Source organism: Helobdella robusta, assembly GCF_000326865.2.
Source record: "Helobdella robusta unplaced genomic scaffold HELROscaffold_3, whole genome shotgun sequence".
NCBI classification, from domain to species: domain Eukaryota; kingdom Metazoa; phylum Annelida; class Clitellata; order Rhynchobdellida; family Glossiphoniidae; genus Helobdella; species Helobdella robusta.
In genome coordinates this window covers 8910661-8938451 of record NW_008704501.1, presented here as the reverse complement: position 1 = coordinate 8938451, position 27791 = coordinate 8910661, and the positions used below count along the sequence as shown (strand labels likewise).

The 27791-nt window shown below is 35.6% G+C and overlaps 6 protein-coding genes across 6 annotated transcripts; 3 read left to right on the top strand and 3 right to left on the bottom strand.

Moving 5' to 3' along the window:
- Positions 1–28: 28 nt before the first annotated feature.
- HELRODRAFT_65557 (hypothetical protein) lies at positions 29–3103 on the bottom strand (the record flags this gene model as incomplete). The annotated part of the gene is made up of 10 exons (XM_009021881.1): positions 29–391; positions 689–766; positions 1061–1229; positions 1330–1392; positions 1488–1561; positions 1848–1971; positions 2084–2188; positions 2385–2502; positions 2631–2780; positions 2962–3103. 10 exons carry the CDS (start codon positions 3101–3103, stop codon positions 29–31), a joined length of 1386 nt encoding a protein of 461 aa, XP_009020129.1.
- A 110-nt stretch (positions 3104–3213) lies between these two features.
- On the bottom strand, positions 3214–5926 carry HELRODRAFT_185018 (hypothetical protein). Its single transcript, XM_009021880.1, has 9 exons — positions 5835–5926; positions 5360–5567; positions 5077–5287; positions 4822–4913; positions 4338–4663; positions 4157–4242; positions 3906–4045; positions 3600–3675; positions 3214–3423 (listed from the first exon to the last, which is right to left on the bottom strand). Exons 1-9 carry the CDS (start codon positions 5905–5907, stop codon positions 3298–3300), a joined length of 1338 nt encoding a protein of 445 aa, XP_009020128.1. The 5' UTR covers positions 5908–5926; the 3' UTR covers positions 3214–3297.
- A 446-nt stretch (positions 5927–6372) lies between these two features.
- Positions 6373–8799, top strand: HELRODRAFT_185017 (hypothetical protein). Its single transcript, XM_009021879.1, has 7 exons — positions 6373–6436; positions 6691–6794; positions 6978–7079; positions 7285–7406; positions 7757–7869; positions 8020–8164; positions 8262–8799. The coding sequence occupies exons 1-7, from the start codon at positions 6381–6383 to the stop codon at positions 8511–8513; spliced, it is 894 nt and encodes a 297-aa protein (XP_009020127.1). The 5' UTR covers positions 6373–6380; the 3' UTR covers positions 8514–8799.
- Positions 8800–9340: 541 nt separating this feature from the next.
- On the top strand, positions 9341–15548 carry HELRODRAFT_185016 (hypothetical protein). The gene is made up of 14 exons (XM_009021878.1): positions 9341–9535; positions 9611–9708; positions 9787–9888; positions 10226–10347; positions 10565–10677; positions 10895–11039; positions 11185–12366; positions 12474–13240; positions 13273–13518; positions 13648–13717; positions 13873–14052; positions 14381–14541; positions 14811–14901; positions 15385–15548. The coding sequence occupies exons 1-7, from the start codon at positions 9525–9527 to the stop codon at positions 11443–11445; spliced, it is 852 nt and encodes a 283-aa protein (XP_009020126.1). The 5' UTR covers positions 9341–9524; the 3' UTR covers positions 11446–12366; positions 12474–13240; positions 13273–13518; positions 13648–13717; positions 13873–14052; positions 14381–14541; positions 14811–14901; positions 15385–15548.
- Positions 15549–17254: 1706 nt separating this feature from the next.
- Positions 17255–20074, top strand: HELRODRAFT_162009 (hypothetical protein; the record flags this gene model as incomplete). The annotated part of the gene is made up of 1 exon (XM_009021877.1): positions 17255–20074. One exon carries the CDS (start codon positions 17255–17257, stop codon positions 20072–20074), a length of 2820 nt encoding a protein of 939 aa, XP_009020125.1.
- Positions 20075–24590: 4516 nt separating this feature from the next.
- HELRODRAFT_65623 (hypothetical protein) lies at positions 24591–25124 on the bottom strand (the record flags this gene model as incomplete). Its single annotated transcript, XM_009021876.1, has 2 exons — positions 24591–24784; positions 24968–25124. Coding segments are annotated over 2 exons (351 nt in total), but the record flags the coding sequence as incomplete, so codon positions are not given.
- Between the last annotated feature and the right edge of the window lie 2667 nt (positions 25125–27791).

The following is a 27791-nucleotide window of genomic DNA, read 5'->3' as shown; positions in this document are numbered from 1 at the left end:
CCACAGTGATCATCCTCATTATTATCAATCAATACCTCGCCCATTCCCAGCCATCATCATTTTCTTCTCCAACAGGTACATAAATACCATCACATACAAATTTATTATAAAATTCCAAAAACAATTTTACAGTAATCATGGTTATCATTATAATTAATAATAATAAGTAAATCATTATTGCAGTTGAGAGAGAGAGAGAAAGCAAGAAAAAGAGAAAGCACACTTGGAGTTGTGTTTGCAGTTGAGCATTGTTGTGTTTGAGTGACTCATTCTCCTTCTTCATGATGACCAGGCTCGACTGTCTGATCTTCAAATCCTTCTCCATTATCTTCATCATCATCTCCATCTCCTTGTTCACTATCATCTCGTGCTCCAAGTCTTTCTCTAACTTCTATTTACCGTTAACAGCAATAATCACATATAAATGGACATTAAAACAAATCAACGCCATCAAAGAACGTAAAACTATATTTGAAATCTTAATTTATTTCATTAATTATACTTTACTAATAACTATCTATCTATTCATTACTTTATTTATTGGAATAAACATGGAATTAACAACCAATTAGCGCATACATTCGTTATTTCAAAAAACGCTGTTTCAATTCAAACATTTATTAAATCAATCAATCAATCAACCAGACAATCAATCAGTCTTATAAATATTAATCCCAGCTGAACCAACCTGCTTAAGTAGGCATTCGTTATGCAGTTGTCTCTTCAGCTCGGCACACAACATCTCAACATCATCATCACCAACCTTCTGAGATGATGTGGTTGCTGTGGATGATGACGATTGTTGTGGGGAATTTTCTACACCTTTTGATCGACTGCTTATCTTCCAAACATTTAATACACCAACTAATTAATATGCAAATTATAATCAAATACAAGAAATGGCTTCAACAGAAAAATAGATGAAAGATTGACAAATTTTAAGAAGTACAATATAAAATATAGAAAAAAAATAGAGAGAGAGAGAGAGAGAGAGAGAGAGAGAGAGAGAGAGAGAGAGAGAGAGAGAGAGAGAGAGAGAGAGAGAGAGAGATGAACTTACAATGGCTTTGTTGTGCTCTTCAATTAATGCCTCCTTCTCAGATCTCAACTGTGAGTTCTCTTGCTGAAGTTGTAGAATGTTATTGTGTGCAATGATCATATCTTCCTTTATCAATGTTGTTGCTGTCTGCAATGATATCATCTTCTGCTGCAGGTTGGCTACTGTTGCGCTGATGTGATGTTGTGATTGTTCGAGTTGAGGTTCATGATGTTCTGCCACTTTCGATGGCAGCTTCAACAACAGCAGCAACAAAATGAACTAATGACAACCTTAGATGTCGGTTTAGTTCTTCGAGGTAGTTCTTCTGATCCAATATGGCTGCCATCTGTTTGCTACCTCGACTGGCAGCAATATAAATTATAATTTAATTTAAAACTTGAATCAACTTTTAGCATTTGTATGAGAAGTTCACCTAAGCAAGCCTAACCTCATCTCCATGTTTGATCTAGTTGATAGTGATTGGTTCTCTTTCAAATACAAGCTGAAGTCAATGACACCCATCTGTTATCCAATGATGGTGATGATGGTTGTGAGAATAATGATAATAAAGATAGTAGTGGTGGTGGCGGTGGTATAGAGAATGATGATGGTAAAGATGATGATGATGAAGATAATGAAGAAAATTATGATGAAGAAAACAATGGTAAAGAAGAATATAATGATGGCAATATAATCGTGATAATGATCAAAAAGCTGAAAATAATTTCAGAATTGTATCCAATCTTCCAACAACTTGGCCAACAACCCTTCGAGCCACAACTTTGCCAGACTCTCCTTAGAAACTCACAGGCTGATCGAGGTCTTCATCCTTGACACCGAGTGAACAGTCAATGACATTGAGGCCAACCAACAATCCTCCAATTATCATGCCTTCTTCTTCCATCATTATAGAATCTGCCTCATACAGATCTCTGCAAACAATTTTATTCATTTTCAAGCTTCATCTTCTAATCTTACAACCTAACAAAAAAAACATATATAACCATAGGCACACACAAAAGCACGTATAAATGTAATACAAACCCTAATATTTCTTCCTTCTTATCAATCAAAACTTTGAAATAATCTGCCAACTTTTTCTGCATGAGGGCCAACCTCAGCCAGGCTCGTGCTCGGCCAAGTGGAGTTCTAATCAATCAAAATAATCATCATCTTTCTATTATTGACATAACATTAATATTTTGTCACAAGGTGAAAAAACTATCAACTAGCAACAAAACATCAGTCTCAACAATAAAAAAGAGTAGCCACAATGAAATAATAAAATCATTATGAAAAACAGAACAACATTAAAAATATCACTTAGACCGAAGTGAAGACTAACTTAACACTAGGTAGTTCCCTGACACTCCATGTAATATCCTTGGCTTCATTGCAAAACTTTTCAATCCTCTCCAAAACTTCCCATAGATCTCTCTTTTCTCTCATCAAACCTTTCTTAGCTGTAATTTTACAGTTACACACAGATAATATAGTAATGAATCAATATTTTAAATTAGATTAGTGAGATTAGTGAATAGTAGGATTAGATATTAATTATATCAACCAGCCAGCATCCACATTCACTAACGTTTCAATCCATGTCTCAAAATATGTTCAAGAACCAGGAAGAATTGCTGAAGAGCAGTGTTGTTGTCATCCAACATGCGACCGTGTGAGAGCGAAGAATCTAGAATTTCTTTTATTATCAGCTTCAGAACATTCAACAAGTTTGTCCGCTCTAGCAAGCTGGGATCTTTCACTTGACATTTATTAATTATTAAAACAAAATTTTGTAGGAGTGGCACGTTATTTAAATTATAATTTTACTCATTGAAATTTTAAACGTACAAAAATGATGAATAGGGCGATCACACGATATTATTTAAAATTTTATTATATATTGAACATAACAGATAGACGAAGAGAACCTTCGCCATCGTCATCTGCGTTCTGCTCTTGTTCAACGACGTCCAACTCGATATCGTGAAGCTCCTCTAAACAGAGCCAATCCCCGTCAACAGAAACTCGATAATTACACAAATAAATTGTCTCCTTTGCCATCATCACCTAGTTACGACCGGCTTTAGTGACTAACCTAACAAAAGCCTTTTTTTCGCGATCAAATAAATGTTTCATTCATTAGACGCGCAGTCCAGTCAGATGAAACGCAATCACTTTCATTTATTTATTTACGGAAAGCCAAACACAAAATTAATATATACGGTCAAATACAAGCGAGGATAGAACAGGCAAAATTAAGTTTTGAATTTTTTTTTGAGATGCTTATCAGGTAATTCACAGGCACCACACTCGTCACAATGCCGCCATGAAGACTTCACGCACCTCCGACATTTCTCACAGTGCTGGTACGTTTTGCCGACCTAAATATAGTAATAAATTGTCAACTTAATTGATTAAATAAATTTTTGCCATAATCACGCCAAAAAAATGATTTAAAAATCCAACCAACATGGCAGTTCCAAACGAGACAAACATCATCGTTTGCCAACAAATACATACCACCTTACAAGCCATAATTTTACAATAGTCCCATTACCTTAGTAGTACAAGCCTGACATGATGAGCAATGCTTATTGTGCTGGCTCACATATTTCTTACAACTCTCACAATATCTGCAGTACGAGAATAAACAATAATAATTTACAAAAATTACAACAATTTTTAAATAACATTCATCTACTTCATTATTTACAATTCATCAATTCCTTAAATTATACCCATCCATACATCTTTAAACGCATTCACTAATCATTCCTGATTAATAACTTTCACTTCACAACTCATTCACTTATCCATGCATTATTCGTTTACAATGCATGCATGCATCAGACAATTCACAAACTGGTATCCCAAATGTGCTGGCAATATTATGCTAGATAGAGGGATATTAGTGAACATTCGAACTACTGATTTGTCGTCAACATCATCATCGTTTGATTTCAATTCGCGTTTCCTCAGTTTTTTATGGTTCTCATAAGTTACCTGATAGGATGATGATGATGATGATAAAACTTCAATCACAGACGAAATCACAGTCACAATAATCCAATCCATCATCCTAATCATCACCACCATCATTATCATCATTATAACCGTGTAGTCAGACATGTTGAATGATGTTTTGGAGCATATTTTCTCCTCCATGAAATAAGGATGGAACAAGATTGTGCAGAGCTCTCCTGCTCATAATTTTCATTTAATTAATAATTATAAAAATGATGTTAAAGATAATTATTATGTTGAAGATAATTTTAAAAAAACAATTTGAACCAACTTTTTGAATCTTTCCCATAAAATTCCTTAGCAACCGTTGCTAATGTAAACAAAATCAATTCAATGAAACCTCCAAAAGGTGGGTCGATAAGGATGATGACATTTGACCCACTTTCATCTAGGTCACGAGCAGATTTTAAGAATTTAAGATATTCGGATTTGCTTGAAGGAGTAAAAAAATAATGATTGAACATGTTGTAATGCGATGAAGATGGTGACATTTTGATGATTCTTTCATCCAAATCTAGCAAATAAGAGTTGATAACACAACCATCATCTTTTTCACCACTCATTTGTTTCCCCATCACCAATAATTCTTCATGAATGCTGTGAATACACAAGTTACATAGGTATAATAAAAAATCTTAATGTTACTTTATCAAAAATTTAAAAATGAATGCCTCTTCACCAAAAGTTTTAGAATAAATGTCAACAATAAATTATTATTAATATACTTATAATATGATTATTATCCCTCTGCCCACCTAGGTGCTCCAATGCATAAAACATGATTGAATTTTTGATCAATGATGGAATGGATTAAGAAGTCTTTGGTTTCTTTACTGAACATGTACTGCTGGAAAGCAATGATGGTGATGATGTTAGTGATGTAAGCAATGATAATGATTATGATGTTAATGGTGATAAGATGATAACAAGACAAATTACAACAAAAATTTAAAATAATATATCTAAACATAAAACACTGAAAGAAAGAAAAGAATGAAAATTATACAAACCGCATTTGAATGATTATCAACAAGTGGATCAATCAGGTTGGTCGGACGCTTCAATTGGCTATTAGTCACACCGATCATGATGTTATGATTCATGTGCTCATCATCATCATTGCCATCATCATGACCTACATTTAAATTTTCTAAAATTGGTGTTGCACAAGTCCTACAGAATGTTCGCATGTTAGCTGCCTGTTTCACAAATTTTGACCAGCTAAAAATTTTTATAATTAATTTGTAAACAAAATTAATGAACAGAAAATAATTTTTTGAATTTTATAACTACCGATTTCTATATTTTTTAGCATCCTGAACTCTATCAATGTCCTCAACAACATTAGCACTAGCAGTGGCAGCCCTACATTTAGCAGCAACCCCATCTCGTTCAACCAATTGATAAAAATTACATAGCTTCCTATTTCTGTTGGCTGAGCAGGCAAAAAATTTTTTGTGGCCCCCTCTTTTAGCGAATCGCTCAAATAATATTGTTGGGCCTGATGTGAGTTATTATATTATTATCAATAAATGATTAACAAGTTAGTAAGTATGCTTGCTCTGTTTTGTTTCAATTTTATATTTAGTTGTTAAACTTTAAAAAATTAAAAAGTTCTGCAAAAAAAATAAAAGTAATTAAACGTTTCTTAATATTTTTTGTCATAGAAAGTGGAGATTATCATTATGATTAAGAAATTATGAATGAAATAAACAAAATGAGAAGTAGATTTGATTGAATGAAAAACAATTTTAAAAAAATGGTCAACCATGTGGACATTTCGGAGCAGATGCGAGGATCTCATCACCTATCCCAACTTTTACCGTAGAATAAAAACTCATGTCTTTATTTTATAGTTTTATACCTTTATTTTGCTTTTATTTAAAATTTTAAAATTTAAATTTAATTAAGATTTAAGATTAAGTTTTTAGTTTTTTTTAACCTGTCTGAGAAGTCAACAAACGTTTGTTAAGCTAACGTTCCCTAACGCTGACACCAACTAACCAAAAATTTATACTAAACTTCATTTCAAACTTAAAATTATTTTCTATTTCACAAAAAAATTGAATTTACAATACTTTGGTAATTTATTTACATAGAAAGCATTAAATAGGACCATAGTACAAATAATCATTTTAATATTTCTAAGAATTAAACTTTGCATTGAAGCCTCGGCTCCAAAGTCTAAATAACGCAAAATACTCGCATGAATGTGTGGAAAACATGTTCGTTTGTTTGTTCGTTAGTGAATTAGTTAATAAGGAAACAAGCAGACAGTTATTTCTTCAGCTGGTTCAGTAAAATAGGTGCAAGTATGAAGTTGTTGGTAATTATCCTACTATCCAGCACTATTTGGAGTAATGTTCTGTGGTAACGTTAATATTTCATTTCAAAAACGATAAATATCGTATTTTTAATATTCATTGTCTAAAAAATCTGAATTAATATGACTTATTCAAGCTTACATTAGCAGAGCGACACCAACACCTTGCCACTAAATTTAAAAATACATTCTCCAATATCAACAAAATTATCTACAAATTTCTGCTCTATTTGAAAATAAATTAACTAATGCAAATCTAAAAAAATGTCTGATTATGTTTAAAATATCATTTTTCAAACAGCGCTGTGACTTACAATGAAGAGCTCTCTACTTTAATGACAAAACTCTGGAACTTGGATGTCAACAGATGTGAACCTCCCAAAGACTTTCGAATTGACATTCAAGGTAGGTGAATATGATTTTTTTTCTAATAATGAATATTTTGTTAAATTAATTAAATGTAAGGTGCTATAGCTGCTGCTGTCTGGAAAATGATTCAAAAATTTGTTCTGAAGAATATTGTAATTCATTGTTGAATTTTATGAAAAAACGGAAATCATTTCATTTGATCGTTGAATGGTCATAAAGGTTACGTAACCGCAATGAACTGGACGTACACTGACAGAGCCAGTAGAAATCTCTATACGTTCTTCAATGAAACTGAAATCTTTAACAAACCAACTTTTAAAGGTACAAATATAACAACTTTTATCAATCAGTTGAACTCTTATAATTAAACATTGTTAGGTCATGGTTGTCATCAATTGTTTCATGTTGACTACATGTACAAACAAAACGATGTGTAAAATAAACAACAAAATGACAAATTATGTGTATGTACAAACAACAGAATGATATTTAATGTACGAAATTACAAACTGATATGCGCACGTAGCAATGAGAGCATTGTTGGACAACTATGAGACGGAGACCAATTTACCTGAAGTTGAAACGAACGAAGAGAAGCGGGAAATTGAAAATTTTATGACTGCCATCATGTCAACCGAAATTATGAAGGTCATTCAGTTCATTAATTGATTTATTAATATCATTATTCATAATTATAATTGTTAACTATAGGTATGTCTTTAATTTATATCTCTCTCATAAAACGCCGAACACGTTCCAACATGCTCTCAGCTTAATTAGCTACTCACTGACTAGCTTGAAATCTCTGAAAATGTTTGAAAAAGTTTGGCAATCTTTTGAATAAATTACACTATTTAGACCAGTGGCTTTATACAAAATTTAACTTAATTTTATTATTGTGGGGGCTGAAACCTGGCAAAGTTTTTCATTGTGGGCGCCGGCTCCCCTTGCCCAGCCTTGCCACAGATTAATACCCAACCAATTATTACTGTTGCTAGGAAGCGCACAGATTCCTCGTGTCAAAGAGAAAGGCCAGCCAAAGTATGGCAGCCTTCAAAACAGAAGTTCAGAACATTTGGTTCAAATTGTACAAGAGGACGCGAGAGGATAGGTTCAGTTGATGAAACTTGAGTTAAAATAAATTACGCTGTCATTCAGTTCAGTGCTCTAATAGCAAATATTATCACATTCGATGAAATTATCGAAAATATAGCAATAAAGAAAATAATATTATGGTAATTATTTCCTATCATAATTGTAGGTTCATCAATTCATGCGGTTTTGAACATGTGTTTGTGGGTGAGAAGAGGTCCCGTGATATATCAGGTTTTCACAACTGGGTCCAGGTGTATCTGCAAGAAAAAGCAGGCAACCTGGATTACAGAGGCTACTTTAGAAGAGGAACTGTAAGAAACCATTCACTGTTTAAATATAATTTTGAGACAAATTAGTTTAATGCAATAATAAGAAAATTATAACTACATAATAATGAAAACAAAAAAGACGGAGGAAATAGAAGCTCAACCGCGCATGTTGTCACTTCAATTCGTTTGGAAGAGACAGGCGGGCAAATCATTTACATCAATCTTCATGGGCACTAGTCCTGAATTCGAGTTGGCCATGTACACGGTTGTCTTCATGATGGGGTTCAGGCAAGCCCCTGCTGTCCACGTGAAGAATTATAACATCGAAGTCATGACGTACGCCCATGGCAGAGAGGTCGGATCGGCGTTCCCGAGATCCTTGCATGATTAATTTGCGCAAAGTTACTGCGTACTCCGAACAATGAACATCAGTAACTGTTAATAATTATTGTTATCTGTAGGTTTATTCGATGCTTCTAACCTTATTACATTTCAAAGTATGCATTTATACGTATTTCACATTACTCAATATAATATTTAGTTATAATATTTAATATGTAATTATTGATGGAATCACAATTTATAGTTTACAGAAATTTGATGTTTTCATTTAATTGTAAAGTTAGGGAATGAGTGTACATTAAAATTCCAAATATATCGGTATGTCGAAGACCAAATTAACCTTCTTGATATCAGTGCAAACAGGAGCTATTTAGAACTAAGTGAAACAGACACACAACACCAGAATCACTGAAAAATTCCACACCTTAACAGGCATTACAACTGAAAACTCGCTGAATAATTTTTTTTATAGAATAAAGGCAAAGAACAGCAGCGTGCAACTGGCGTCCTTTCAGCCAATCAACATAGAAGTAGAACACCCAAACGATATTAATGACATAAAAGCGTCAAATAACCACCACTAAACAAAAATTGTTTATAAGATGTTTAAATGAGTTTTATCAAAGATAGCCTTGCAACATAATATCGGTCATGTTTAGATCTGTTGGTTCGGTTCCTTATGATTCATGCGTGATAAATGTAAAAATTGAAACGCGAACAGCTATACGAACACCGAACACGCAATGTTGTTGTGGTTCATGATCGTAAAGCATGTACACCGAAGCGATTTAAAATGACGTGCAGTAATTCGCATGCGTGCATGAATTGAATCAATATATAATACTGCATAACATATACACAAGCTACGTGTGATAGCAGGCATAATATATTTGAATTTATAAGTACGTGTGCAATTATAGACGTATCGTTGTTGAATGCAGGCAGAACAATAATTAATAAAAACTTTCAACTTAAAACGAGGGAATACCATCTCATTTCAAGTTACAAATATCTAGCCTTGTGTGTTCTAGCAATCAAACCGATTTTTTCAGAAATCAAAATGGCAAATGCGTTAGTCATATTTTTTAAAATAACAAAATCAGAATAAAATTAATAATAAAACAGTGGAACAAAACAAAATTAAAGGATATACGATAAAGAACTATCTGAAATCCTCACACGGCTCTGGAACGTTGATGACAACCGGTGCACACCTGGACTCGACTACAAACTCAACCTGCAAGGTGACTTTACTTTTTAGTAACATCAAATAAAGGAAAATTTATAAAAAATAACTTCAACTTTTCAATACGTACAATAAGGTTTTGTTACGGCAACAAAAGGAAATTTGAGAGATAAGGCCAGTCAAAATCTTTTCTTACATTTCAATGAGGATAGAATTTTCAACAAACCCACTATCAAAGGTTGATTTATCTGACATTAACATTGATAAAATTCAGACAGACGAGCGTGGACTCTAAGTTTTTACCGCGATTAGGCATGTATAAATAGAAGCAAGGTCATTGCATTTTCAGATGGACGGTACGAAACGGACATTATTTATTGAATACAACACAACTACAACATAAAGAATAATTACTCTGTATGTATATGATAGTAATACTAATATATATTTATAAACATCACGGTATGTGAGTTTGTAAGTACTTCTTTAGCGATATGTTCTAAGAATAATTGAAGCCAACATTTTTTATTATAAATTAAATATGTAACGACTAAAAATTGAAATCATTACTCCAGCTTTCATCTCGTTGTTGGACAATTACGCCATAAACGTCAGTGAAGCAGAAACTGAAACAGACCTGGAAAGGGGAGAGGTGGATAATTTCCTATCGACCATCGTTGCAACCAGAGTTATGAAGGTTGCTCCCAACCAACCAATTTCGAATATCTAAAAAACATGGTGTATAACGTTAATACGCAATACTTACCAGTCAACGCAAGAGTGCAGCGTCAGGGTTTCGGGTTCTTGGTGAAGCCGACGGAACAATAATCAAATTATATTAAATAAAAACGATTAATAAAAAAATAACAATACAAATAATAAAGTTAAAATGACACAACAATTCAATTATTAAGGAAACCCACAAATATCTGAACAGTCGGAATATGGTGGGTGCAAGTGAGGACGATTTCAAGAAATTATTATTCGACATTTGGTTCAAAATGTATAAGAGATCTTCAACTGACAAGTGATTCAGCTTATTAATTAATTAATTAATCCTATTTAGTTTGATCGAGTAATTTCATTAAACCAATTATAAAGTGAACTGAGAGCAAGAATATTATAACAAATCAAGCCTTTTCCAAATGAGTTTATTTATCAATGTATTGTTAATAAGGTTGTTATTCGTAGAAATAATTCAATCTTACTTTTTCTGAATGAGCAATGCTGACCAAACTTCGTAGGAACGTCAACTCTTGCGGGTTCGAGCACGTGTTTGTTGGCGAGATGAGGTCCAACGAGATCATCGGCTTCCACAACTGGCTTCAAATTTACCTCCAAGAAAAAGTAGGGAACTTGGATTACATGGGATTCTTTAGAAGAGGAACTGTTAGTTAGCAGGAAAATATTTTATTCAGTTTCTCTTTAATAAAATCGTAGAGTTAGTGTTTAATAAAATCGTAGAGTTAGTGTTAGCAGTGAATAGAAGTTTTTGGTGAATCTCTAAAATTAAATCTTAAAAACTTGATGGCAGACAGATAAGTCAGAACCGACACCACACTTTCTGACGCATCAGTTCAGATGGAGAGGTGAATTGAAGCCAATTGTTAGTACCATGATCGGTAGGAGTCCAGAGTTTGAGATGGCGATGTACACAATCGCGCATCTGTGTCTGAGTGCTGCTGGCAAGAGGGAGGTGCATGTGCACCTGGACGAGTACGATGTGATGTTGGTCGTGGCCAGACATGGTCACTTCGGCATTGGGACGGCCTACTTGGTGCCATCGACCGAATGAGACAAACTTCTTGAAATTAAACTCTAAATATGAAGATTTGACTTCCGCAATGATTTTACATAGGTACCTTGAAGAAAATTTTTGATGAATGATTGAACAATTTAAACATTGAATAATGTTATATGACGTTCATTATATTATCTAAAATAACATTCATTAAATTAAGGAGCTAACATTTTGAAGCGTTCATTCATTATCACCATATTTTAAAGTATATTAGCCATGGAATACATTCAACATCTGCAAAGAAGAAAGCTGTTGTAACACAAATTAACTCACCAATTCATAGTAGAAACAACAAATAAATAAATGTGTTTATGTGAGTATTTCTTACTGTATTTTCATCACCGTTTTTCAATTTATTGATATAGAAAAGAAAGTATATAAATAGCTTGAAAAAAAGATAAAAAATTGAACGGTACGAAATTGAAAAACTGAACCAGAAAGTGATCAAAGCTGAAAATGCAGTGATATTTTTTATCAATTGTATTTACGACAGTCTCAACCCTATTTATATTTATATATATATATTTATATAACTTATAAATAATTTAGACAAAAGAATCATTAAAATCAATGGCTGAATGATACATACACTGGCAGTAATTTTATCATTAGCACATCCGTACATCTGGGACGATGGTTCTGTGACTAAGTAGTAATAAAAATAGTATATGGAATGTGTGGAAGATTCTAGTTGGCACAACTTATTCAAAATGTACTGCTTAAGACTTCTAACAAATCAATCAATCAATCAATTAAATAAATTTCTATAGCGTACATTTCTAGAACTCAATCACGCTCTGCAAAAATGTAGAATATGTGTAATGTCACGAAATAACAATACTTTATTAATTTAAATACATAACGACATGTGAAAATATATTTTACGAATGTAAATAAATATATACGTATATGTAGTTATATAATCTGTAGTTATATTTCGGTTTCATCATAGGTAGCCAAACGGCAACCCCCGATCTCGGGGAAAATGTCGTCTAAACATGTGTTGTTGTTGTTGTATGTAGTTATATAATCTGCAGCCCTAAGTCATCCCACCAAACATCAAATAAATTAAAAAATGAAAATCCAGAACTTGACCCAAACTATTGCGCCTCTGTGACGATGCAATGATTTCAAATAATGGTAACCATGCCAATGAACAGAGACATGTTTGATGAATGATGAAAAAGAAGAAAAAACTAAACTGACTATTTAAAAATATTTAAATAAATAAATTCAAATATGTATATATTTGTATATATAATATCAATAATTATATTATAAACACTAACCACAATGGCAATTGACGTGGACTAGCTAATACAATCTCGAAGCAATTAAATTAAATGTAAATTGCATAAAAATTGATAATTAATTAAGTAAAATTATGTATCTGGGTCAAATGCATATGTATCCGGGTCACAAATGTTATATCATGATACTTATATCACATTTTTAAGGATATCAGTAATTATTGCAGCAGACTAATAAGGAAATTAATCAATGTTAGTCGTTTATGTAATAATTCTCCAATACTGTCATAAAAAATAATAATGTGTGCAATGTCGATATATATTACCAACAATTTCAATATATTTGGATGTACAATTTGAAAATTGATTACTGAAAATGTTAAAACAGAGTAGAATTGCATCCATTCGAAATATCAACAACTCTCTAAAACAAACAAATGAATAAAAGTAGAACTAAATAAGAACATCTTCTATACATTAATATAAAATATATTAATAACCTAAAACAATATATACAGCATATATATATATATATATATATATATATATATATATATTCATAATTCACAATTCATAATTAACAACAGCAAATTTAGGCCAGCATCACCATCCAAGATCATCCTCTTAAGCCAGCATCACCATCCAACGCCAATAAATACCCACAAACAGCGCAATAGTGCACATAGGCACCGAGGGAAACGAAACAGTGCCAGATGGCATGAGCAAAGTTGAGTCTACCATCCAACTTGAAGAATATGATGCCGGTGATGTAGGTCGCTCCGCCTGTGGCCATCTCCATCACACCTTCCTTGCTCTTCTGGTCAACGTTTTAAACATTCAGTAGTGTTGCCAGCAAAACGTATTTATTAACAAGTATTTATTATTGAAATAAAAAAATGAATAAATGAACGAATGGCGAAATAAGAAAATGATAGAAAAAGTTAACCATTTGAAAGGTGACAATAGCTGGCATGACTCCTAATGAAAGGTAGAAGACAATGTCCAACCATTTGTATCTAGCCGGCAATCATTCATAATTTAATTCATTCATCATTTATTCATTCATGATCTATCCATTATTAATTTCATAAAAAGATTAGCTATAAACAATTAACCAGCCAGCCAGCTAATCATCATCTACCAACCAACCAACCAGCCAGCCAATCACAACCTCTCATAATAGAAGCACTGGTAAACAATGCCAAGCAGTGCAGCCAGCCAGACTAGAGCAAGGACGACAGAAGGGCTTGCATCGTGATATTCTTTCAACGTCAGCCATGGCGTGTATGAGGCAGCTATGAAGATGTAGATGATTCCTCGATCGCACAGGTGCAACAACCATCTCAATTTGCTGTTCATTTAGATCATAATCATCTCTATATTTATACGATCATATATTTATAAGCTTTGCTTTCATTAAGCAAATGCTTCTAAACATGATTAAATAACTCAATAAGCTATTTAGAGAAACAACCTCATCTAGATATAAACATGAATAAATGTTGTACACAAACTCATACACACACACACACACACACACACACACACACACACACACACACACACATATACACACACACTCACACACATAAAAAGTACGAAATAATTTGTTAGACTAACAAATGGAGAAGAAAAACAAAGACATAATATGACAAACAAGCAGACAGAGCAACACAGACTTGCTGCGAGAAGAAGAGAATGCAAGAAGATGGAACATGGCGGAGAGAGAGAAGAGAGCAAACATGGAGCCCCCGTACAACAAGCAGACAGCAAATGTTCGAGCATCAGCTGACATCTTCAACATCCAGCTGAGGCCTTTCAAACTTGGCAATATCAAGATCTGATGGTTAGGGTTTGTTAAAAATGATTGCAATATGAACTGATTGTTTGTTTCACTTTCTTATAATTAAATTTAACATAAATGAATAAAGTTCACAATGTAACTCAAAATTTGTGCCTCTTGCCAAACAAATAATATTTTAATGAATTTTGTGACATAGAAAAAATAATAAATTTAGTGCATAATAGGTAAAATATACATTGGTTTATAAAATATGCAGACAGGATAGAGTATGAATATGTAAAAATATTTAAGCAAAGAGAACAAACTGCATGTGTAGCAATGTTGGCAAGGTGCTCTAATGTTGTTGGCTCATAGGCCGCCCGCCTACCATCTCTGTCTGTTCTTTTTCTGCCTGATCTTCATTCAAATTTATAATTAATTAATTAAAAAATATTACACAAATTAGGCTTTTCTTTCTTACTTTTTGAAATATTAAAACCTTTTAAAAATAAACAGAATCAATCATGATGCCATGTGGTGATTTGATGCATCAAGCATCATAATTCACATTATTAAAAAATATATAAATATATATATGGCCACTGCATTCTTTATTATATTTTCATTGCATTCATCCTCATTTTCTCAAAAACTTAACATGTTAAGTTTATTTAGTTTTTACTTTAGTTTTTATTTATTATTAGTTAGTCAGAGCATAGTGGTAGTAAAATAAAAATTGAACAAAGATGAAAGAGAATAATTAATAAATTGACTGATTGACTAATTATTGAACTGATTCATAAACGCTGATTATATTAGTAAAGTTTCAGTAAATAAAAATAAAATTCGACACAGAGGAGACTGATTGATGGTCTGTGATGATCTGTCTGGTGGACTGACCTGTTACCTGAACCTGAGTGATCAGCTTGGTAGCAGTTGTTGCACATAATAAATGTCCTCGCATGAATTCTTCGCTAATTAACTACACTTCAAAAAAATAATTAACCCAAAAAAGATTAAACAAACAAAACTAAAAAACAATTTCGAGAAATTAAAACCGTCGTTTCTCTATTATCGTAATTAAATAGCAAACTACTAAAAATAAACTTTCATTGTAAACTTAATTAAACGTGACGTAACGTAATGAATTTTTTCAAATTATCTTCGTGGATTTAATCTCATATACTCATTTTAAAGGTTAACTAAATCTAAATCATTTTAAATTTAGTAAAAAATAAACAAAACAAATTTTCGGTTTGACATGCTGATAAGTTGTTTTTGTGCAACTAATATTGATTCACAATCCATTGTTGATGACGTCATTGTTGGAGGATGGAATGAAGATGAATATGACGATGGTGATAAGGTTTGTTGTTTTCTTTTCAAGTTACGAAGCTGGTCAATAAATGACTGATCGATTTGCTCATCCCATATTTTCATTCATTCATTTATTCATTCATTTGTTGGTTCAGTCATTTGTGGTGTTTGTGTATAATACTTAGTTCATCAGTATGTAGGCATTGTTTCATTTCGCCATTTGTTCATCCATTCAGCGCATCACTTATTTTATTTCGCTAGTTATTCTTTAACTTGCTTGACAATTCATTTCAGCTTGTTCACATGATAAAACTTTCTATTAATTAATTAATTAATTAATTAATTAATTCATTAATTCATTCATTCATTCATTCATTCATTCATTCATTCATTCATTCATTCATTCATTCATTCATTCATTCATCCATTTCTTTATCCACCCATTCATCTAAATTGATACCCACATTATTTCTCGCCCTCGATCACCAATCCACCAACTTGATTACGATAAGCCAGCCCACACGTCACTTCACGATAATAATTGATCGTTGTGGGAGCCGAGCTGCATTCACAATAACAACATCATCGTCGTCATCGTCATCATCATCATCATTCATGTTATAATCGTCATCATCAACAACATCGTCGTCCTCGTCGTCACCGAACCATCGACAACAACATCAACAAATGCGTGCATACCTATGTCATTCAATGAACCATCTGTACCACAAGAATATATATTGTATATACACATATATTGTATATATATATATATATATATATATATATATGTACGTATGTATATATTTATATATATATAGGTATGTGTATGTGCATGTGTAAATATATCTATATATACGTATAATATTGTTAAATAATTAGCATCCGCCCTATCTACCTTCGCTAGTTACCTGTTCAGGTTGGTTCGATGAATGAACAAGTGAACGAACGAACGAATGAATAAATAAATGAATGAATGATTGAGCAAACGAATGAACGAGAGAAGGAATAAATATGTGTGTGCATGTGTGAATCTTGTTAATATTAATATCGCCATCAAATTATTCAAAGCCAAACGTAGTTATGACGAATAGTCCATCGATAAATGATGATTGCTTGGTGTTCTGTTCTGCATTGCACACACACGCACACACACTTACACACCACATACATTTATATATATATATATATTCATTTATTTATGTGTTTGAATAGTATCTTATATTATTCACGTAATAAATTATAATAAACTGAATTAATTTAAAATATCATTCGGATTAAAATGTTTTATGACCATCCAGCTAGAAATGAATGGAGACAATCAATGCACGGCTTATGAGAACTGAATGAATTTAAATGTTTCGACATGTAGATTAATTGAAGAAACATAAGAGAGAAAGAGGACAGAATCAATAACAACAGCAACAACACTAGAAACAACGTCACCAACAATATGAACAACTCTCCCAATCCCAACAATCCCAGCTTAAACACTCCAGAACTGGAAATAGATCGTTCCTTACAAACTCGGTCCCAAATAATTTCAATTGTTTTCTTAACTTTGGGAGCCTGCCTGCCCGTTTTACTGTTGCTCGCCACCTCGGTCTTCTTTCGATATCGGTCCTACCGAAAGAAACAGTTGAGTTTGATGAATGCGTGGAATGAGAAGCAAGTGAATGGCCTCACTCTGACCAAAATGTTTTTTAAAAATAACAACAGCATCAACAACAAATATAGTAAAGAAATTAATAGTAATAATAACGATAATGTGAACCATACAACTTTTGTTGATATTAAAAAGAGTAGTAGATCAGTGCTCGGTGAGGTTGGTAGCGAGGAGAACAAGAGAGTTGTTGATGGCGAAAATCATACATTCCTCCAACCGACAACTAAACAATCGCAAGTGCCTCAATATCAGCTACAACAGCAGCCACAACATCAGCTACAACAGCAGCCACAACATCAGCTACAACAGCAGCCACAACATCAGCTACAACAGCAACTACAATACCAACAACAACACCAGTCACAACAGCAGCCACAACATCAGCTACAACAGCAACTACAATACCAACAACAACACCAGTCACAACAACAGCCACAACATCTGTCGCAACAACAGCCACAACCCCAGCCACAACAGCAGCTACAACACCAGCCACAACACCAGCCACAACACCAGCCACAACATCAGCCACAACAGCAGCTACAACACCAGCTACAGCAACAGCCACAACATCAGTCGCAACAACAGCCACAACCCCAGCCACAACAGCAGTTGCAACAACATCAGCTACAGCAACAGCCGCAACAGCAGCTACAACATCAGCCACAACAGCAGCCACAACATCAGCCACAGCAACAGTTCGACAGTTATGCCTTTGAAGAGTATGCACCGCCACTGACGTCCCAAGACCAACAGAATATCAACCAAACAACAACGAACAACGTTGTATACCCCTTCAATGATTACGTAGCCGATGACGAAGAAGATGATGATGATGATGATATCGACAAATTCTTCACTTCAGAAATACAAACACGGAATGAATTCAACGCTAGAACGAACAGCAACGACGATGACAGCCGTAACAATTTATTCCACACTAACACTGGAGGTGGTGTTTATAATGCGAACGGCGATGTGAAAATAAACACAGCTGATGATGAGGATGATTATGATACAAACAATGCTGCTGCTGCTGCTTATGATGAAGGCGATGACGACAACAACGTCAAGAAGACTTTAGTGTCATTCATCAGCTACATTCCTCAGTCAACAAACAACGACAACATCAACAACAACAAAAGTTACATCAACATCAAACATCACGGTGATGGAGATGATGACGATGACGATGAGGTGATGCCCTGGGACAACCCTGTTGATAGGAAGATCGAAATATTGAGACGGCAGATAGAGAGAGAAAAGAAAAACGGAAGTGGAGGAATGAAATTGAGTGACGGCGATGGTGACGACTGCGACAAGCCGAATGATTATTTTCATTACGGCGTCTCAACAACAAAGGCATCGAGAGCCTCACCGTTTCTCACGACGCCAGATGTTGAACGAAGACCGAGCTTAACGAACTCAAATGTTTTCTTCATGAAAGCGAAAGCGAAACCACCTAATGGATATTTCCAAGACGATGACGTAATCACATCCGGAAATATTTCTACACTACTTCCTAATACGCAGGACCTTTGGGAAGCTGAGCAGCCAACAACAACAACAACAACCTCGAATAGAACGACGTTGACAAATGCAAATAAAATCATCGACAGAGCGCCACCTTGGTTTCAAAACGACACGAACACGTTCAGTGAGAACATCATCGCGGACAACAAGACAGCCAGGAACAACAACATCGTCTACGATTCAAGATTGTACAGAAGAAATGTAACTGCATTACCAGCGACAACAGCGTTGCAGACAACAACATCGCCCGACAACATCCTGCCAACCGGCGAGAATATTCACGGTATTAAAGGTCTATCAGAAAGAAGATTTGTATATAATGGAATCATCCAAATAAACAACGAACAACCACCCCCAGCACAAACTCGAATCAACAAACTCGACAACTACAACTCTGACAACAACAAAAACAACTTCGAAATATTTTCTTACAACAAGCAAAATCTTGTCAACAACAATACCAGCAACAACATCGTCAACAAGATGGAGCACAGCAGCAGCAGCAACCAAAACATATTTACTATTAACCCGTCAAGAACCAAATACAGCGACGAAGATTTGAGAGGTTTGGAAGAATGGAGAGAGAAAAGAAGGAAAGAGAGAGAACAAAATTCGGCACGTGATGTAACCAAAGAGAATGACGTCAGAAGATTGGGCGAGGAAGAAGAAAAAGTTTTGAAATATTTCGACGATATTTACAAAGAGATTGGATTTGAAGGATCCGATGAAAGTAGATCATCAAGTAGTGCTGCTGCTGCAGTCACTGCAGTCGCTGCTGTTGGTGGAGGTAAGAACAACAACAACAACAACTTTACCAACATTATTGACAACCATAGAAACAGTAAATCAAAGAATACTGACGCGAATAACGCTGAAGATACCAACAGCCGTTACAAAAACAATATAAAGGACGTCATCAGAACATCTCCCGACAATAAAATAATTGAAACAAATACTCCGCGAGAACGACAACCACAATCGTACATTCATCTGCTATCACCAGATTATCCTCAAACGATAAGGAAACAACTTCAAAATGATAAGAGGAGGAAATTGATTATTACTAAATTATAATGATGTTGCTGATGATGACGATGGTGGTGGTGGTGATCACATTAAAACAGCCTGCATCCGATTTTTTATTTATTTTTTACTCGTGAATCTTTTTGAGAAAGACTTATAATAAAACTGCTATCGTGAAGTTCAACGTAAAAAAAATACATCTAACATTACAGCAACCATTACAACAAACATTACAGCGAACATTACTGCAAACATATTACAGTAAACAGAATAAAACCCAATATAATACGTATCTTAAACAAGCATGCCGTTAGTAAGTATCGCCCAATACAATATAATATCTGAAATTATTGAAAAGATTGCGAATATTTGTTTCATCATATTTTCTTAATAAAAACCACACGTTAAATGATTGTAAATGCGTGTTCCAAAAATGTTTCCGACACGACATGACCAACCACAGTTCGGTAATGTGAAATTAGAAACTCACACAGCTCATACTCTTGCCGTATTTAATGACAAAAAGGCGTTTGATTGTTTGAATGGTGGTACTTTTGTCTCGGGGTCAGACACGTTGATGAGTTTTACTTGCCACTATGAGGGACAGGGCTACATGAGAAGAACACGTTAGCATCCATAATGAGAAGGGGAAAGTGGATCAAACTTCCTCCTGAAATCCAACACTGCATATTATATATATCTCTTCAACTTCGTTAAATGCAATTTGCTTCTTATTAATTGATAAATATTTTTGTTTTAACTGTTTTTAATCTTGGACATTCCTTAGAGCAGTCACGTTTAAGCTCGTTCAGTCTTTTACATTTGACTGGTGATTTTGGATCATTAATTTAAATTAGAGTCCATCTAAATCTTGAACAACTAACTTACTTTATAATAATTATTTTTCGTTCACTGTCATTTCAGTGGTTGCACGGTGGTTTATCTTTTTGTAATTTGGTTTTAACTTTAAACAGTCAATCAGTTGATTGGCATTTACATATATATTTTTATTATTTTTAGACACCATACCAGCCGTAACGGGCTTCTTGTTTTTTAAGATAAAATGTTCAAATGTAAATAAAATACATGCTGGCTCATCATCTACGTTCACTGTTTAATAGTGCTAACAATAATAAGTTATCTTACAATTGACGAAAATCAGTAAAAATACTAGCGTTATTATTTTAATTAATATCATACAATGATAATAATAATAATAATTATTATTATTATTATCATATTTATAGATCTCAACAAAAACACAACACAAACGTATAACGGTAAAAAATAAGTCGCAATGAATGTTTAGAAGATCATCATTATCACAAAAATTTAATGTAACAATATTGACTGTATAATTATATTAATAATTATATGCTATTAACATAATAACTATAATTATAATTATTATTTATTATGCAATAACAGCAGGATAATAATAACACTTTCATGAAACTGGTGAAATGAATGCGCGTGTTCAGCCGCATGGTCATCCTTTCATTTTAAGTTCATGGGCGCGCCAAAAAACACAAACACAGACATACACAGACACAGACATACACAAACACAAACATACACAGACACAGACATACACAAACACAGACATACACAGACACAGACATACACAAACACAGACATACACAAACACAAGACATACACAAACACAGACATACACAAACACAAGACATACACAAAATTATACATATACTATATTTACACACATACAAATGCGTATTGAAACATTTTCAACCAAAGAGCAGCAAATGTTATTCATCGACCAAGCATCAACTGGCCATGCTTCAAAGTGCTACCCAACCGACGCAATGAAAAATCTCAAATAAGTTCAAACTGGTGTGGTCCTGCCTAGAAATTCCGAGTCGTCGGTTAAGAATGGTTCGACTAACGACTTCAAGAGCTGGGGCCCGCATTCGTAAAACTCGAAACTTCGCAACTCGTGCATGGACTTCGTGCGGTCGAATATTGAATAACTAAAATCATCGAGTCGGTTGTTCATCGATTCGTCCATCGCCGCCCGCCTCGACTCGACCGGAAGCTGGAAAGCTGAGTACGTGAAATTGTTGTTCATGGTCGTCATCAGCGGGTTTTCAGAGATGACATCGTTTAAAAAATGATGCCGTAACGATGGATGGCGCGTCAGAGATAAGTTGGTGAGTTGTGATTGGTTGGCAGGGTGGAAGGATTCTGGCTTCTGATTGGCTGTAGTTAACAATTGAAGGGGGAAAGTATTTGGATTGTAAAGAGAAATTAGTTCGGCTCTGTAGTAGAGGTTTTGTTGGTCGTTCATCTGCTGATGATGTTGTTGATGTTGTTGTTGTTGTTGTGATGGTGCTGCAAGATGCTGACGATGAGAGAGAGGATGTGGATTGTAATAATATGGCTGGCGATGATGAAGATGATGGTGGTAACGATTAAGAAGGGGGTGATGGTGCTGCTGAAATCGTGAGTTGACTCGTGTGTTGAAATTGTAAGGCGACCAATATGGCGATGTGAAGTTATCCAACCAACTACTACTATCATCACCCGTTACCAGATCATCGTCGTCGTCCTCATTATTTAATTTTGTTGTTGTTATTGTTGTTGTTTTGGGCGAATACTGAGTTGCTGAATCTTTGCAGAGTGGCGAAGATGATGTTGTTGTCCTGTGTTGTGGTTTTTGCTGCTGCTGTTGTTGTTGTTGTTGTTGCTGCTGCTGCTGCGGTTGTTGTTGCTGCTGCTGCGGTTGTTGTTGCTGCTGCTGCGGTTGTTGTTGCTGGTGCTGCTCTAAATGTGAGCCAACATTTTTTTGTGATGCTTTTTTAAGCCTCAATCTAATTTGTTGTTGTTGTTGTTGAAGTGGAGTGTGATGTTGTTCCAGTTGTTGCGTTGGTTTTGGTTGTGTTGCTGACTGATGTGGTGCTCGCTGCTGTGGCTCTTGAATTTGAGTTTCTCTGACGTACTGCCAATAAGAATGTATTTGATGTTGCAGTTGTAATTGTTGCTGCTGCTGTTTGTCATGTTCTGTTTGGTCAGTATTAATCCTGGGATGTTGCGAAAAATATATCGGTTGCAACATCTGCTGATGTCGTAGTAATCGCTGTTGAAGTTGCTTCTTCTGTTGTTGTAGCTGCTGCGGTTGCATTTCATTCCGATTTGAAAGCGGACTGATAGTGTCTGTCTGCATGTGCTTTGGTATCCGTTGCTGTGGTTGTTGTGGTTGTTGTTGTTGTTGTTGTTGTTGTTGTGGTTGAGATTGTAATTGCTGTGGTAGTTGTGGTGGTTGTTGTAGTTGTTGTTGCTGTAAAATAAATTGTTGATGCTGTTGTGGAGATAATAGCTGAATTTGTTGAGATTGTTGTTGCTGGAGAAACTGCGATTGCAAAAGCTGTTTGTCTTGTTGAATTTGTTGCTGTTGAGCTGGTTTTTGTTGAATTATTGGTTGTTGTTGTTGATGTAGTTGTTGAATTAATAGTTGTTGATGTTGTTGTTCTTGCAACTTTGGCTGAGCTGTTGAAATTTTTTTGTGTTGTTCACCTTTGTTCGACAATTTACCAAAATGTTTTTTGTTAGTTTTTGCTGGCGGTAAATTTTGTTGCTCATGCTGCTGCTGCTGCTGCTGTGGTTGTAGTCCATGTTGTTGTTGTTGATGATGTAGTTGTAGTGTTTGTTGTAGCTGCTGTGGAAGTTGCTGTTGATGCGGTGTTTGTAACTGTGGAGGAATTTGTTGAGTTTGTGAATACTGCTGTTGTGAAACTTGTTGATGAGGAATTCGTTGCTGTGCAATTTGATGTTGCAGTAATTGTTGCATCAAATGCTGCTGTTGTTGTCGTTGCTGTTGTTGTCGTTGCTGTTGTTGTCGTTGGTACTCGTTGTTGAGTTGTGAACCAGCGCCAGGTGAAGAAGTGAGGTGAACAATCTTCACCTCACTGACTCCATCGTCATCCTGCAGACTTCCTCCGCCACAAACATTCACGCCACTTCCTCCTTCAGTGTTGGCACCGACGCTCCTCTTGATGGCTAGGACGTCTTCATCATCGCCCTCTGCATCACCGCTCAGTTTTGTACCATCGGTCCCAATGAAATTTCCGCCCATGTTACTCCTGATGTTGATGTTCCCAGCCACGTTACTCAAAACATCATCTTCCTCGTAACCGCCATCCTCATCGTCATCTTCACCGTCGTTGCGTTGTTTTTTGTAAGGCATATCAGCGCTGTAACTAAAATGGCGGTTGTTGGGCAGGTTGCTAAGCAACGCGTCACCTAGCAACGCCAACTCCGATGACATCCGTTTAATGGAGGGCCGTCTGTTCGTGCTGGAAGATTTCGTTGAAGTTCGATTCATCAACTGCTGCTGCTGATGTTGTTGCTGCTGCCGTTGGCCGCCATGCGCTGTTGATCTCAAAAGCTGATTGCTGAGTGACAGATTTCTGTTTCCATGGGAACGTCCCGAAACTCTGTTGCTATTGGTTGAGGCGACAGTTGTTGGCGTGGCTTGGAGGGCCTCGCTGTTGACGTCGACGGGATTTCCGAGGTGGTCTCTATCTTTCCTGTAGGCGACCTGGTAGAGGGAGATGTAGAGGTAGACGGAGAGGACGCCAGTGAATTCGGAGGTGATGAATGAGAGGATGGTGAGGATGAAGGAGGGGCCGTAATGGTACAAGAGACGTGATTGGTCCTCAGATGTGACACGTGGCTTGTTGCTGTTGCCCGCCTCTTCCGTCACCGCCCCGATGAAAATCACAATTCCAATCAACACGAACAAACCTGTGTGAATCGAGAGATGAACAGAAAGATGAAAGAATGAATTATGAAATAAATGAATAGATAACTAAACGAACGAGTGAATGAATAAGCAAATAAATGAAAACAAAGTTAGAAACCAATAAACGCATAAAAAATAAAATTCAGTGAGAAATGAAGAAGAATGAACGCCTGGCTGGGGCAGACCTCCAACTACATAGAGGATGCCGGAGACCAGAGTGAGGGTGCTCTTCTGCGCATCGCACTGAGACATGACGCAGCAACATTCGCCAGCCAGCAGCACCAACAAACCCACCACAGGAAACAGCATAAACTTCCGTAAGGACACTAAACAAACATTCATCGGGTCAAAGTTCAAAGTTAATATTTGCTCGCTTGCTTGTTTGTTGGTGGTGGTGGTTTTCGTTAATGTTTTATTCATTGGTAAGCTTTTTTCAAGTCATTATCTATTCGTATGAACGAACATCCATATGTTCATTTATCCGTTTATTCATCAATCCATTCATTCGTTCGTTCGTTCGTTCATTCATTCATTCAATCATTCATTCATTCATTCATTCATTCATTCATTCATGCATACTAACAAAGAATCGATTCAGATGGAGCCAGCCCATCCCTATCAATGTGTTTGAAATAGTCGATTCTCTCGCACACCGATAACGCCGGTATTTTCGAAGCTGTTATGCAGGAAAATTTTGATTTCTTCCATGAATTTTATTCATTTCAATTAGCCATTCAACCAACTAACCAACTAGCCAACCAACCAACCAGCCAACCAACCAACCAGCCAGCCAGCCAGCCAACCAACCAGCCAACCAACCAGCCAACCAACCAGCCAACCAACTAGCCAACCAACCAGCCAATCAACCAACCAACCAACCAGCCAACCAACCAGCCAACGTACAATCATGTATGCACTTCCTCCAAAGACCAGCTGTCGTGTTCCTGTAGTGCGTGACGTTGGTGTGTTCCGTCGTGTAGAGCCAGTGGTCTGCCACGACAGCCACACACAGGCAGGCGAACGACGTGCACGAACAGACTGTTGTCAATATCAACACCCAGTTTCGTTCACGCATGCAGCACATCTCGCTTCAGTTGCTATAGAAACCACTTCAACCTGTTGCTATGGTGATGAATGGTTACGTTGTTGTTGTTGTTGCTGCTGCTGCCATGGTTATGAAAAAGTAACATTTTAATACTTTCGCTTTTGACAGTGAGTGCATCTAATTAACATTCATATAGGTGCAAATGAAAACATACACGCACGCACGCACGCACGCACACACATACGTACATACATACATACGTACATGCACACACACATACATACATACACACACAACGTACAAATACATACATAAAAGGACCACCCACAAATACATTCTCATTTGTGAACGCATCTCGTGTACAAAATAAGGTTGCCTCATACAGGCGAACAATCGTGATGACGAAGATGAAGGTGAAGATGGCGAAGATGATGATGGCGATTATGTTTATCGATTCAAATGTGTACATAATTGATAACACACACAGTCGCACACACACAACAATGAGCAAGCATACAAACACAAATACACACACACATTCATACAAAGTGCACACAGACATTAACCCTACTGTATGGTCTGTAGCAAGCAACATTACGCTTCTCTAGACAGCATCATCAGATAGTAAATTAATATTATCATCATCACTATTTTACAATAACGATAATACCATTATATCTCGTAAAAAAAACTTTTATTATCATCATTTATTTATTATTATTTTATGTTATTATCCTTTCTTTTACCAATTTTTATATTTTAAAATGGAAAGAACGCATTGATATGTGTGTCGTTATTAATATTATTGTTATCCAGAGCTGAATTGTTATCATCCAGAATCGAAGCCCACAGGACTAACGAGGAAATGGAAATGTTAAGGGAAAAGTGTATGCGAGAGAGTGAGAGAGGAGAGAGATGGAGAGAGAGAGAGAGAGAGAAAGAGAGAGTACAATCATAATGAATTGAAATTTAATTGCATCACAAGACGTTGTTGTTGTTGATGTTGTTGATGATGTTGTTGTTGATGATGTTGTTGTTGATGACGTCGTTTTCTTCCTGTTGCAGATGCCGTCAGTTAATGAGGTTGTTTATATATAATCTCTCTGTTTAGTTGTTTTTTGCGTTGTTTTACTGTCATCTATGTTGTTGTTTTTATTTTCTTATTGTTGTTGATGTTGTTGTCCATTGCCTGCCGAAATATTTCTGTTAACGAGATGGCGTGGCAAGACACGATGCTGTGTGCCTAACGCATGTATGGCTGCACGTATATATGGGTACATGTTTTGTATACATGCATGTATGGGTAGGTATTATACATGTTTTGTATACATGTATGTACGTTCCATGTACGCCTTTAATACACAGACAGTGCGTGAATGAAGCGAGGAGAGGGAAGAAAAAAATGAACATACATTGGAAGGAGGCAGCTATCAACGCTCTTTCTATTGTTGACGGTGTTTTAGTCGGAGAGTATGATTCGTTGAAGCTCAGTATAAATGATGTTGTTGTACTTATTAATTTTGTTGTAGCGGTTCTAATGCTGTTGTTGTTGTTAATGCTGTTAGTGTTCTCGTGTTGCTGCTGCTGCTGACGAGACGTTGTTTCGCGTTGGAACGTTGCGCTGGGCTGTCGCGTGTTTTGGTCGTGGCGATGGAAATATTTATTTCTGCATCTCTTCCAAGTCATCTGCTTCTTCACCAACAACTTCATGCACATTCACATGTTTATATTCTCGCCTACCTTCGACTCATCGCACACGCACCTTCCTACACATCCATATATACAAACATACATACATACAAAACAGAGACACATACAAACAGAGACACACATACAAAATCCATGCATATTTAAGGTCATTAAGAGCTCCACGATTGGTCAGCTTGTTACTAAGCAGCAACGACCGTGACCTTGCTCACTTGTGCACGTGATCACACGCCCACAAACATACGCGTATGCATGGA